Source organism: Aegilops tauschii, chromosome 3, assembly GCF_002575655.3.
Source record: "Aegilops tauschii subsp. strangulata cultivar AL8/78 chromosome 3, Aet v6.0, whole genome shotgun sequence".
In the NCBI taxonomy this organism is placed as follows: domain Eukaryota; kingdom Viridiplantae; phylum Streptophyta; class Magnoliopsida; order Poales; family Poaceae; genus Aegilops; species Aegilops tauschii.
Genome location: NC_053037.3, coordinates 394,725,420 through 394,738,345, shown reverse-complemented (window position 1 = coordinate 394,738,345; position 12,926 = coordinate 394,725,420). Strand labels below are relative to the sequence as shown.

The 12,926-nt window shown below is 45.5% G+C and overlaps 3 protein-coding genes across 3 annotated transcripts; 1 reads left to right on the top strand and 2 right to left on the bottom strand.

Annotated features, from left to right (window-relative positions):
- Positions 1-975: 975 nt before the first annotated feature.
- LOC109762543 (endoribonuclease YBEY, chloroplastic) lies at positions 976-7,324 on the top strand. The gene is made up of 12 exons (XM_020321410.4): positions 976-1,457; positions 2,000-2,251; positions 2,341-2,436; positions 2,574-2,739; positions 2,851-2,934; positions 3,036-3,136; positions 4,089-4,181; positions 5,374-5,445; positions 5,569-5,688; positions 5,772-5,822; positions 6,267-6,455; positions 6,693-7,324. Exons 1-12 carry the CDS (start codon positions 1,086-1,088, stop codon positions 6,858-6,860), a joined length of 1,764 nt encoding a protein of 587 aa, XP_020176999.1. The 5' UTR covers positions 976-1,085; the 3' UTR covers positions 6,861-7,324.
- Positions 7,325-7,346: 22 nt separating this feature from the next.
- Positions 7,347-8,304, bottom strand: LOC109762544 (uncharacterized). The gene is made up of 2 exons (XM_020321411.3): positions 7,946-8,304; positions 7,347-7,825 (listed from the first exon to the last, which is right to left on the bottom strand). Exons 1-2 carry the CDS (start codon positions 8,152-8,154, stop codon positions 7,516-7,518), a joined length of 519 nt encoding a protein of 172 aa, XP_020177000.1. The 5' UTR covers positions 8,155-8,304; the 3' UTR covers positions 7,347-7,515.
- A 3,407-nt stretch (positions 8,305-11,711) lies between these two features.
- LOC109762545 (uncharacterized) lies at positions 11,712-12,686 on the bottom strand. The gene is made up of 2 exons (XM_020321412.4): positions 12,338-12,686; positions 11,712-12,225 (listed from the first exon to the last, which is right to left on the bottom strand). The coding sequence occupies exons 1-2, from the start codon at positions 12,547-12,549 to the stop codon at positions 11,925-11,927; spliced, it is 513 nt and encodes a 170-aa protein (XP_020177001.1). The 5' UTR covers positions 12,550-12,686; the 3' UTR covers positions 11,712-11,924.
- Positions 12,687-12,926: the final 240 nt, after the last annotated feature.

Below are 12,926 nucleotides of genomic sequence, written 5' to 3'. Positions count from 1 at the left end.
GCAAGCCTACAAGATTACTCACACACGGCGGTGAGCATAATGAAATTGGTGATGGAGGATGGTTGATGATGACGATGGCGACGATTTTCCCTCTCTGGAGCCCAAAACGGACTCCAGATCTGCCCTCCCGAGGAAGAACAGGAGGTGGCCGCGGCTCCGTATCGTAAAATGTGATGAATCCTTCTTTCCGATTTTTTTCTCCCCAAACGTGAATATATGGAGTTGGAGTTGAGGTCGATGAATGTCCGTGGGACCCACAAGATAGGAGGGTGCGCCCTCCACCCTTGCGGACAGGTGGTGGGTCCCCTCTGGTTGATTCTTTCGCCAATATTTTTTATTTATTTCAAAAATAATCTCTGTGAAGTTTCGGGTCATTTCGAGAACTTTTATTTATGCACAAAAATAGCACCATGGCAATTCTGCTGAAAACAGCGTCAGTCCGGGTTAGTTCCATTCAAATCATACAAAATAAAGTCCAAAACAAAGGTAAAAGAGTTTGGAAAAGTAGATACGATGAAGACGTATCACCTAGTTCTGGAAGTATTTCGTATTTCGGTCTCCGGTCATTAATCGGTTCGCCCACTATCGAGTCCAACCTCAAGCCTTGACAGTTCCAAGCTAGCAGATTCATTGATCCCGGCGGCCCCGGGCCTCGGGATCCGCCGATCCATCATTTGTCTCAGAGATGCGATCAAACACCGAGGAAGTTTTTTGCCTCGTGTCGCGAATGAAGGCATCAGCAGGAAGCTGCCTGTCCAAATCTCCTTTAGCCACCCACATTGTCTAGGTCCCTGCTTTCTGCTTGTATTTTCGGCTTTGTCATATTGCTCCTGACGAGGATCACCTTATATTGATGAACTTTTATCTCTCGATTGTAACCCTATAATTTTGTAATAAACTCATTTTTGCCACACAGAAAAAACATCTTCCACAAAGGCACAAAACTTCTACTACTACGTGCAGCAAGGTGCGAAAATGCTACAAATCGGACGAGCCAAACTAAAACCAAAGAAGGAAACCACAAAACCCCTCCCTTTCGGCTCGTCTTCCATCTCTCCGCCGCCGGCCGCCGCGCGAGCGCGACCATGGCGCGCATCGTGTCGCGGGCCCTCCCGTTCGCCTCGCGCTCGCACCTCCATCTCTCCCCGCCCCTCCGCGGCGCGGCGCTGCTCAGCTCCACGTCGCTCCTCCCCCATCTCCCTGCGGCGGCGTCCACGGCCTCTCTGCTCTCCTGGCGGGGGTTCACGCCCACCCCCGAGACCTCCCGCTTCGCGCAGCCTTTCGCGGGATTCCTCTCTGGCATACGCGGCTTCCGAAGGGCGCGACGCGGGCAGGCGGCGGCGAAGCGAGAGCCGCCGCAGGACCCTGCGCCCCCGCCCCCGCCCAAGGAGAGCGAGATAGAGCTCTGCGCCCGCATCAGCGTCGAGGATGATTTGCCCGACGACGTCGAAGTGCTGGTACACATTTCATTTAGTCAAACCTCTGTGTATGGCGGCTACCTACTGCTGCTTTAAAAAGTGTCATAGGAAACTCAGATGAAAATGATGGCAAAATTCTTAGGGATGCAAATTTGTGGCCTACAGTGTACCCTGTGACCCTCCTCGGTTCAATCAAATGAACTAAGTTTTCAACAGTGATGTGAGTTCTGAAAATTTAGTTCATTTAATTGTACTAGAGAGGGTCAGAGAATACCCTAAAGGGTACTCATTTGCTCCCTATAAACTCTGGACTGTTGGTATTGTGATATAAGTCATGTAGTATCGTTTCAAACTGGTCGTGATTGCCATTTACCAATAGGAAGTAGCACCTAGTGGTTCAGGGAGCTCTATTACTGGTAATCTAGGTGCACTGCTGCACTTATGTACAACTGGAGTTCTGGGATGATTTTCTCTCTTGGTAGTTTATTTCCCTCGCGGTGATTTATTATGTTCAGTTGTTCACGTTTTCAATTGGTTGGGTGAGTGTTTGTTGATCTTTGTTTTCCTTAATGTGTATGCAGAACGTCATAGAAATCATGAAATTAAATGTTCCTATGGCGATGAAAATTGCACTAGATGGACTTCTGGAGTATAACTACAAAACACGAGACACTTCAATAAGTGACGTTGGAAAGTATGAAAAGGTTGAGGTTTCTGTGTTGCTATGCAACGATAACTTCATCCAGAATCTTAACAAAGAATGGAGAGGCGAGGACTGCGCTACTGATATGCTCTCAGTGTCACAGTTCATTCCCGATCTGGATGTTCCTACTGTAAGACCAAATCAGCATTTTATTTATTTTCTTTCTGTCTTTACCTTTAGCCTTGCCTCACTCTCTCTCACTGTGTTTTCTTATTGCAGCTTATGTTGGGTGATATAGTAATATCGGTGGAAACAGCTGCAAGGCAAGCTGAGGCGAGAGGTCATACCCTTCTTGATGAACTGCGGACACTAGTGGTATGATCCTTTACGGTTGTTATACGACTAATTTGCCCCTGCCCCCCTGTTTGAACTTTGGAGTGGTTTATGTTAATTGCTGCACATAATATTATTTATTACGCACAAAATGATTATTTCCTTCTATTCTGTACTAGGTTCGTGGCCTGTTACGTCTTCTGGGTTTTGACCGTCATAGTGATGAGGCTGCAATGGAAATGGAGAAGGAGGAGCTGCTCATTTTAAAAAGTCTAAGGTGGAAAGGGAGAGGTCTTGCTAAGAACGCTCCTGATTTGAGCAAGCCTCACACAGAAACATTGGATGGTATGTTCTTGTGGCATCTCTGTAATTGCTCTCCTTGCCATCTGTGTCTTGAAATGAATATCACTCATATGATGATGTAATGTAGTTATTGCTGTCTAAGAATGTTTACAGGACAAGTAACAAACAGTCTAAAGAGAGCTGGCAGCCTGAGATTTTATAGACCAAAATTCAAATATATCTTCTGTGATATGGATGGTACATCCCTTATCCGTTGCTTGTTGCTCATATTTGATATTTTCACTCTAGAATCTAATTATATTTACATGGATTTTGATTGTGTTCTTTTGTGTGACTAGGTACATTGCTCAACAGTAAAAGTCAAGTAACAGCAAGGAATGCAGAAGCTCTAAAGGAAGCTAGGTCAAGAGGAGTAAACATAGTTATTGCCACAGGAAAGGTATTACAAGTTTCCCCCTTGCTGTTTGACCAATGACCAACTGTTCCTAGAAGAGAAGTATTATATACCATTTAAACCAGACCAATGACCAATGACCAATGACCAATTGTTCCTAGATTGTCTCGGTACATATTAGATTATCAAGATGCTAAATTGATTGATCTTTCTAGAGATTGGAGATATTGAGGCCCTCTCTTAGCTGAGGCTCAGTTTGGGTATGTATTATATTTTTCTGAACCAGAAATGTACCAGTGATGAAGTTGTATCCCACTAAATCTTACAGTCAAATGTTCGCCCTCGTTTCAAACCCTGTATTGAACACTTAAACACTGTGAGAAATTATTTCACAGAAAAAATGGTTTTTACAAGATGGCGTTGCCCCAGAATTGGGTCACTGTAGAACAGATTCTCCAGAGCATAAGGCTTATACACTTGCTTGAAAGAAGCTCATCGAAGAATGGAATCGATGAGTCTTGCAGGAGCCGACAGGTCACTGTACTGTATCAGGCAAGTCAGTTGCTAGACAAGCAGCTATGGAAAAACATTGGCCACTTGCTGGGGACACAAGGGCCTCTTCCCTCTGACACATCAGCTGCCTCATTTATTAGACTGTCAAGTAAAAATAAATGAAAATCACCATGAACATTGCATAATCAATTTTTAGTGCTCTCCGGACCCGCTGTTGCCACTCTGGACCGAGACAAAAACATCTAAATCTTAACTAAGAAACTTACGAAAAATAGCCCATCTGGACAGACCCTTGGTGTTTGGATGAATCTTCTCATTTACATTGTTTCTATGGTCTTGAATGGAATATGTCGCGACTAAAACAGTCAATGGAGTTCAGAAGTTCGCTCTTACGTTACTGATTATTTCTGTTTGGCGTTGTGATATTTATCCGAAACTCAGAATGCTGATTATTTTTTTCTATCCATGCTCACTTTGAAAATAGACGCGCCCAGCTGCCATTGATGCTCTTAATATGGTTGATTTATCTGGAAGAAATGGCATTGTTTCAGAATCTTCGCCTGGTATATTTCTTCAGGTAGGTGGAAAGTGTGTTTTCATTCAAAATACTCTTGTACTCCCTCCGTCTCGCATTACTTGTCGCAGAGATGAATGTATCTAGACGTATTTTTACTTCTAGATACATCCATTTCTGCGACAAGTAATTCGGGTCGGGGGGGGGGGGGGGGGGGAAGAAAGAAATTGTTTTGACGCAGTAGTGGAAATGGAGCATCTTTACTCATCCTGATCATGTTCACATGCTAGGATGCCAATGGAGGTGCATATTTGTATGTTCTCATGTTTGTTCTGTAGAATGCATTCTGCACATAATCATAACCAAATTGACACCCTAACCAAATCTGGTTGGAATAAAGCATACTTGAAGTTTCTTGATTTCTAAAAACATTTTCTGCTATTAGTTTATTATAATAGGTCTAGATCAGTGGTGGCAATTAAAACTTATGCCTTCAATAAAAAAAAAGGTACTATAGTTGATTTGACGTCATGAGAGTTACTCAAATCCCACATTTGAGGGCTGTGAAATTTCGAGATCCACGAACCTCTCAAAGCCGCCAGATTCTGGCTAGACCCTTGCACAGTGGTCATTATTTTGGATGATATGTATTCTTAAGGGTTTGTTAGTCAAGTAAAAATACCCATCTAATATTTATTAGAGTGACATAACCAGCCAGCAAAGAGGAAAGTACCCTTTGTTGTAAATTACTTCCTCTGTAGAATAGTGATCTAAACGATCTTATATTTCTTTACAGAGGGAGTGCCTTTTTGGCTCATGTATCGAGTTACCATGTCGAATTTGGTTCAGAATAGGCCAACCATTCTTACCTTCCTGCATTCAAAAACTTGCTATGCATGTGTTCCTGGAATAGGAAGTATGCTGTCGATACCCCTGTTGCTGGCCTGTTCAAAACATGTTTATTAGAAGCTTGCACAAATATGACCATAAAAAGCTGATGGCATCATTTGATGTGACCATGTTCTGTGCTTGTACTCACTTCTGTAATATGCTAGTCTAAACTTGATGCTCTACCTCAAATGCTGTATATTAAAGCAAGTTATGATTTATTTATTTTAAAACGAGTTATGATTGCTCTATTGTAGTATAGTGTTTGAAAAATATAAACCATTGTTCTCATCTGTAAATAAGAGCAAAATTGATTATTCCCATGAGTGTTGTCACCATTTTCATGAAGTTAAATCTGTAATTGTAGGGGCTGTTGGTTTATGGTTTGGAAGGGAGAGAAATTTATAGAAATACATTGAACCAAGAAGTATGCCGAGAGGTAAGCAACAACTTGTGTTTTACTACAATTGGAGATCATCCATCCCATCTGATAATTATCTCCCCAGCAAATGCTTCTACATCTGCAGCATTAGTGACATTTTTATTGGGATGCTGCATGCAGGCATTCTTATATTCTTTGGAGCACAAGGTACCATTAGTAGCATTTAGCCAGGATCGGTGTTTTTCTATGTTTAAGGACCCATTGGTTGATTCTCTCCATGAAGTATACCATGAACCTAAGGTATGATGGGATTTTAATAATCCGTTCTTTGTGAATCCCAAATGTTTCTATACCTATTGGTTTACATGGGATTCATCTTGCAGGCTGAAATAGTGTCATCTATTGACCAGCTTTTAGGAACAGCTGAGATACAGGTGCTGTGCTTATTTTAAAAACTATCTTTGGTGTCAATTACAAGTCTGAGATCAGTTCTGTATGAATTATCTTACTAGTTCCTTCACTTGAAACCTTACAGCATAAAGATTAATGACTTTTTCTTCATCACATCCTGATAAATATTTGTATAATATGAATAAGTCCATGTGGCCGGCCGGCCAAAGATTTAATAGTTCGTCAAAGATCAACTATTTATTTAGCACACTCACACTTTCTATCGGTGGAACAAATAAGCTGCTGTTCTTTTATTGCATCTGGCATTTATATATGGACATAGTCATCAAAAATCCATTTTGGCTCTAGGGAGCACATGCTCATCAGTTTATAAAACTATCTGGATCTTTTGAAGAAGAAAAGATTTAGCAGTTTGAGAATGTTAAAGATCTGTTATAGCTTGACTATGCTATAATTTTCATGTCCAGAAACTAGTGTTCATTGGAACTTCTGAGGGAGTTTCTTCTACATTGAGGCCATACTGGACAAAGGCGATAAAAGAAAGGGCTGGCGTTCTCCAGGCACAGCCTGATATGCTTGAGCTTGTACCACCTGCAACTTCGAAGGGCACCGGGGTGAAGATTTTGCTGGACCATCTTTGTATCAGCCCGGATGAGGTATAAGTTGTCTAGTTCCCCACTACATCTTCCATGGTGCAAGCCACATGTTGCTGCATTTTCTTCTCTCAGTTTCTTCAGTTACAAATCTAATTTTGATCATTATTTCCCTTTTCTAATCACATTTTGAATATATAACACTCCCCCTAAGCTTCCGTTGAATCCTCGAAATTTTGTTTGGCTACCAATACTACCTGGGCTTGCATTATTTCTAACTTTGTAACCTTTTTCTGCAAGGTAATGGCAATTGGAGATGGAGAAAATGACATAGAAATGCTAGAGGTAGCATCACTGGGTGTCGCTTTGGCAAACGGCGCTGAGAAGACCAAAGCAGTTGCAAACGTGATCGGCGCCACCAACGACGAAGATGGAGTTGCACAGGCCATCTATGACTACGCTTTCTAACAGCCGCTGACACTACTAAGGCGCACTGGGACAGGATTGTCTTCCCACAGTGTTGTTGCCAAATAACAAGTTTTGTTCAAACATCTATCACCAAGATAATTCAGGGTTGTGGTCACAGCACCCGCCAAGAGTTTTAACACTTGAAGCATCAGGCAGAGCTATTTTTTGGTTGGCAATCAGTGAAGCACGCCATTCTTTTTTCCACTGGGAAATATTTGTAGTTGTACTCCATATGATCCGTATTACTTGTTGCTCACTTAGTACAACTTTAGTACTGGATCGGAGGGAGTAAAACATTCTTCCATCTCTGATAACCCAAAGGACCGCTCTCTGTTTTGGCCATGCTACTTTGTACTCCTTGTTATGTTGAGAAATAACCAGGATGATCAAAGACCATGTACCGTGGCTCAGAATTCAGACCTTATATAATCTTTGTTAATCGAAAGAAAATGTTTGGTATACAACCGGTCTCTATTTACACACTGATGAATCAATCAATGTCCTCCTGAACAATATGTCTTCCCAAACAGCAGAGAAGCAAAAGCCTCTTAGTACATTTGACAGGCTAATACGCCCGCCAAGAAAAATCCTCATCAAGGAACAAAGAAGAGAAGCGAAGCCAGCCCTGGACAGACATTTTTTTCAGCTGCGAGCCCTACTGATGGCACGCGCTCTTGTTGACAGGGATCGCGGGAGGCCTGTAGAGCACGTTGGCGCTGCTGGTCCGCGCCATCATCAGATTCGCGCAGGAGCTCACGGAGCTCTGCTTGGCGATTCCCTTGCTGCTGGTGTTGGGAGCAGGTACGGGGCAAACTGTCTGGTTCCCGTCCAGATCCACGTAGCTCTTGCATGAATTGATCTTCTTGTAGGGGCTCTTCTTGGGCAGATCCTCCAGGCACCTCACCTCGGACATGCACGCGAACGACTGGGACTTTCCGTCGTAGTACTTGGACAACCCTCCTTTCCTGCAAAGAGAAGAAGAACACGGTCAGGAAACCTCCCTTTTGCTGCTGGCAGCTGCACATACATACATATATATGTTGATCAACTTATCAAGGAGGCTAGTAAGTTCCTCGGAGACTTACTTGGCAGAGAGATCAGCCTTCATGGACGACAGATCGTAGACGCCATCGGGATTCAGTCTCCGCGGCGTGGAAGCCGGCACAAACTGGTCCTCGCCGTCTGAAAACCGGGCCTCGTCGTCGGAGTCGCAGGAGAAGGAGGAGGTCTCGAACAGGTCCTCGTCTTTCTGGTGCGCCGGGAGGACCTGAGGAGCTCCAGCAGATCTGCCCATGCTTGCAAGTTTCTGGTTTCTGGAACGCAACGGAAGGACCTCAGGGAGAAAGGAAAGGAAGCTATGCTGGCTGAGCTGCTGTATGGATGGATATATTCTTGCTCTTGTTCTTGCTTGCTCTGTTTCACGACCTTTTACAATCTGGCAGGAGGGTGGGTATTTATAGAGCCCCAGCTGCGACGATGGGGATAACGCTGGGCGTAGTCCTAGTGCGCTTTGACTAATACTCGGAAACCGAACGCAATTTGTAAAGGTCAGTGACAGCACCGTTGGTTCCGGTGTGTTTACATTGCACAAGTTTTGTTTTAAACGGAGGCAATTTTTTTGGCTCATCCCATTAAATAATAATAATAAGAAGAACAATGTTTTTTAACGATTACAGGACAGGTCCAACAGCGAAGCACTCTCCTGGTGAATGTTGCCCAGAAATCTAGCCCATGCCAGATGCCACTACGCGAGTGGGTAACGATGCCTTGTTATGGAAAACTCGAGCATTCCTTTCATTCCATCTCCCAGCATAAAGCATTTGCAATGAGTGTACCGCCTTCCTTGAGTATCCCGGCTCTCCCTCGCTCGCATTCCACCATTTTTTGATTGTGTGAATGTCGCTCCATGTAGGTGTGACCGATTGCCAACCGAGCCAATTGTAGATGGAGTTTCACACCCTTATCGTGAATTGACATTTGAATATTATGTGGGCCGCAGTTTCCGGTACCCTCTTGCATAGCTGACAAAGGCAATAGTTTGGCCAACCCCCATGAAGCAGTCTGTCCGCCGTCCAGACTCTACCTGCGCTCTCAGCCAGGAGAAGAATTTAATCTTCGGAGGGGACAAATTTTCCGGACCATCTTAGGCATTTCCGACTTGATCAATCCGGCAAACTGCATTCTGTAAGCCGTGGCTGCGGAGTAGCAGGCATCCACTGTGAATTTCCATCGAATCCCGTCTCACTCGCCCGGGACGAGCTGAACCTCCCGCGACTTGCACCAAAGAGAATAGAATTGCTGGACTAGGGTCACCGAAAGGCCGCCCTGCATGTTGATGTGTCAGACCCACTCATTGTTATTTAAAGCCTTGGCAATGCAATAAGCGGTGCGCTTGGAGAGGGCGAAGATGCCCGGTGCGATGTCCTTAGGCTTTTGTCCATTTAGCATGGCGAGTGCCAGAAGCTAGCCGTCAATCCAACGCCAATGGTGATAGTTGTTGTCGCATAGAAAATCTCCTTGTCTTCATCGTTACAAGGGGTTTCTAAACCGACCCAAGCTCTCTCTGGGTCCACCTAGGCAAACCACAACCATTGAAGTCCGAGAGCTCTAGCAAACTTGTCGAGGTCCAGAATGCTGAGACCGCCAAGGTTGGTAGGTCGACATACCGTCTTCCAGTTCACTTTATTTCCCGCTTGAGACCTGCTCGGTTCCAGCCCATAGGAAGGCACGTTGAATCTTGGTGATGCTTTCATTGGTGTCCGAGGTATATCTAGTGTTGAAATGTGATAGATAACCACGGATGTCAACACTGATTTGACGAGAGAGGTATGACCGGCCGTTTTGATATTTTTTCCTTGCCATGGCGGAAGCTTGGCCTCCACCTTATCCACCAGGAATTGATAGACTGACTTCTTGGGACAATGAGTGGATAACGGTAGCTCTAGGTACCGCATTGGGAAGCCGACTCATTTTGCCGGAAAGTTCTCCAGGATTGCGTCGAGGTCAAGGTCGCGACAACGAATGGGGCGACATGATGTTTAACAGATTGGCCATCAAGCCCGTCACTTCTCCAAAAGCAGTCAAAATGACCGATAGGTGGTCAATATCCTCCTTGATTGGAGCGACAAAAACCGCGGCTTCGCGAGCATACAAAGAAGTGTGGATAGTGGTTGTACAATCCCTTAGACGGTGGAGGAGGCCATGATCCGTGCCTCTGATTACGAGTTATTGTAGGGGATCAATGGCGATGACAAAGAGTAGGGGGGATGGCGGATCGCCCTGCCGCAACCCCTACCCAAGTTTAATCGGATCCCCTGGCACGCCATTGAGAAGCACCCTTGAAGAGGACGAGGCCCACAAAGCGGTAATCCAGTTTCGGAATTTAGCAGGGAAGCCGCGACGCTGCAGCAAGTCGAGCATGTAGTCCCAACGAATCGAGTCGAAAGCCTTTTTGATATCTAGCTTGAGGAGAAGAGCCAGCGTTCTATATCAATGCAAGCGCCCGATGAAGCCTGTGACAAACATAAAGTTGTCGTGTATGCTTCTAGTCTTGATAAAAGCGCTCTGGGATCTGGAAACGAGTTTATTCATGAATGAAGCTAGTCTATTAACCATGATCTTCGTGATGATTTTTGCGAAAGAGTGGATCAAGCTGATTGGATCAAAGTCTGTAATATCTTCCACGCCATCCTTCTTGGTTAGTAACACTGTATTCGCCGCGTTGAGCCAATGTAAGTTTGTCGCTTGTAAGTTTGAGAAGGAATTGATCGCATTCATCATGTCCCCTTTTATGATTTCCCAACAAGATTTGAAGAAGGATCCGGTGAAACCGTCGGGGCCAGGGGCCTTGTCCCCGGGCAGTTGGGTAATGGCGGCAAGCACCTCGGCTTTGCTGATATTGTCGCCAAGGCTGGATAAATATCCGTTCTCAAAGTGAAGGGCCTCCCAGTTGAAGTCCTTAGTCCGCCTCTACGCTTTGTGGAAATTTTTCTTGAAATGATCATCTGCCTCCTTTTTCTTTTCGTCGTGTGAGGTGACCCAACCTTCAGTCGGTGGATAATTGTTTTCCTTCTTCTCGCAATTTTTTCCTTCTTCCCGCATTCACTCTTAGGTGAATGGCATCCCCTTCCTTGAGGTTTTCAACCCGGGCACATTGCTTTTTCCTAGTTCGGACTATGATGGCCAGGCCGATAACACGCCTCTTGAGTCTAGCTCGCACATCGGCCTCCTCGGGCGAGAGAGGCCGATTATCCTGAGCGGTGTCGAGATAAAGGATGACCTGCAGCGCCACGTGAAGCCGGATCTTTGCCGACGAGAACAACCTCTTACTCCAACACTTAAGCATGCATGAAGGCAGTTTTGTGTAGCTTATGGAACAGGACATCAGACGGGGCATCCCAAGCCTCACGGACAATTGTTGGAACCCACGTATATAAATCCATAAATTCTCAAACTGGAAGCTTTTAGGGCGTTTGGGGTCCAATATACCGCAGCCCGGCGAGGGTTGGTTTGTATGCGGTGATTTCAATCAGATATACCGGGCGAGAGACAAGAATAAGTCAAGCTTCGATAGGAGAAGGATCATCAACTTATTCCATGACGCCTTGTCAAGGAAATTCACTCGCAGAATCGGCGGTTCACTTGGAGTAACGAGCGTCAAGACCTAACCTTGTGCAAACTAGACTCTTTTCTGCAACTCCAATTGGGACATCTCCACATTGCACAAGTTAGGTTTGCTTGGACACCGATGACTTGGACCGGATGAGCACGGCTTATGCCTTTGTCCCATTTTTCTTCAAAAGCAGAATAACCAGGATAGTTATAAGATCTCAGAATTCGGATCTCAGAGAATTTTGCTAATCAGGCACTGCAGTAAAAAAAATGTTTGGTATACAACCGGTCTCTCTATTTACACACCGAATCAATCAATATCTTCCTGAACATGAGAGAATCAAAAGCCTCTTTACATTTGACAGGCTAATACGCCCGCCAAGAAAAATCCTCATCAAGGAACAAAGAAGAGGCGCGAGGCCAGCCGTGGACAGACATTTCCAGCCGCGAGCCCTACTGATGGCACGCGCTCTTGTTGACAGGGATCGCGGGAGGCCTGTAGAGCATGTTTGCGCTGTTATTCCGGGCCATCAGATTCGCGCAAGAGCTTCCAGAGGGCTTGGCCATTCCTTTGCTGTTGTGAGAACCAGGTACGGGGCAGGCTTTCTGGTTCCCGTCCAGATCGATGTTGCTCCTGCACGACTTGATCTTCTTGTAGGGGCTCTTCTTGGGCAGGTCCTCCAGGCACCTCACCTCGGACATGCACGCGAATGACTGGGACTTTCCGTCGTAGTACTTGGACAACCCTCCTTTCCTGCAAAGAGAAGAACCGCACGGTCAGGAAAAACTCCCCTTTTGCTGCTGCACATATATGTGACGGTGTGATGAACTTATGAAGGAAGGCATCAAGTTCCTCGGAGACTTACTTGACAGAGAGCTCTGCTTTCATGGACGACAGATCGTAGACGCTGTCAGAATTCAGTCTCCGCACCGGCGGGGAAGCCGGCACAAACTGGTCCTCGCCGTCGGAGAACTGGGCCTCGTCGTCGGAGTCGCAGGAGAAGGAGGAGGAGGTCTCGAACAGGTCCTCGTCTTCCTGGTGCACCGGAAGGGCCTGAGAAATTGCAGATCTGCCCATACTTGAAGGTTTCTGGATTGCAATGGACCTCACGGAGAAAGGCAAGGAAGGTATGCTCGCTGCTGTATATGGATGGATATATTCCTGCGCTTGTTCTTGCTGTTGCTCGCTATGTTTCACGACCTTTACAATCTGGCAGGAGGGCGGGTATATATAGAGGGGGCGACGGGGATAAGATAACGCGGGGCGTCCTACTAGTGCGCTTTGACTAATACTCCGAAAACCGAACGCATTTCGCGTTAGTGACATCACCGTTCGTTTCCGGCGTGTTTACATTGCGCAAGTTAGGTTCGCTTGGACACCGATGACTTGGACCCCATGAGCACGGCTTATCATTTCTTTTTCAGAAATAAAAACGGAGTAGTATTGAAGTTTGT

Bases quoted from the DNA above. Each gene is read 5' to 3' on its own strand.
- LOC109762544 (XM_020321411.3), bottom strand. From the start codon at position 8,154: ATGGGCAGATCTGCTGGAGCTCCTCAGGTCCTCCCGGCGCACCAGAAA. The intron at 7,826-7,945 runs GTAAGTCTCCGA...TTCTCTTTGCAG, and splicing joins AAGGCTGATCTCTCTGCCAA to GAAAGGAGGGTTGTCCAAGT.
- LOC109762545 (XM_020321412.4), bottom strand. From the start codon at position 12,549: ATGGGCAGATCTGCAATTTCTCAGGCCCTTCCGGTGCACCAGGAAGAC. The intron at 12,226-12,337 runs GTAAGTCTCCGA...TTCTCTTTGCAG, and splicing joins AAAGCAGAGCTCTCTGTCAA to GAAAGGAGGGTTGTCCAAGT.
- LOC109762543 (XM_020321410.4), top strand. From the start codon at position 1,086: ATGGCGCGCATCGTGTCGCGGGCCCTCCCGTTCGCCTCGCGCTCGCAC. The intron at 2,740-2,850 runs GTATGTTCTTGT...GAATGTTTACAG, and splicing joins TCACACAGAAACATTGGATG to GACAAGTAACAAACAGTCTA. The intron at 3,137-4,088 runs GTATTACAAGTT...CTTTGAAAATAG, and splicing joins TAGTTATTGCCACAGGAAAG to ACGCGCCCAGCTGCCATTGA.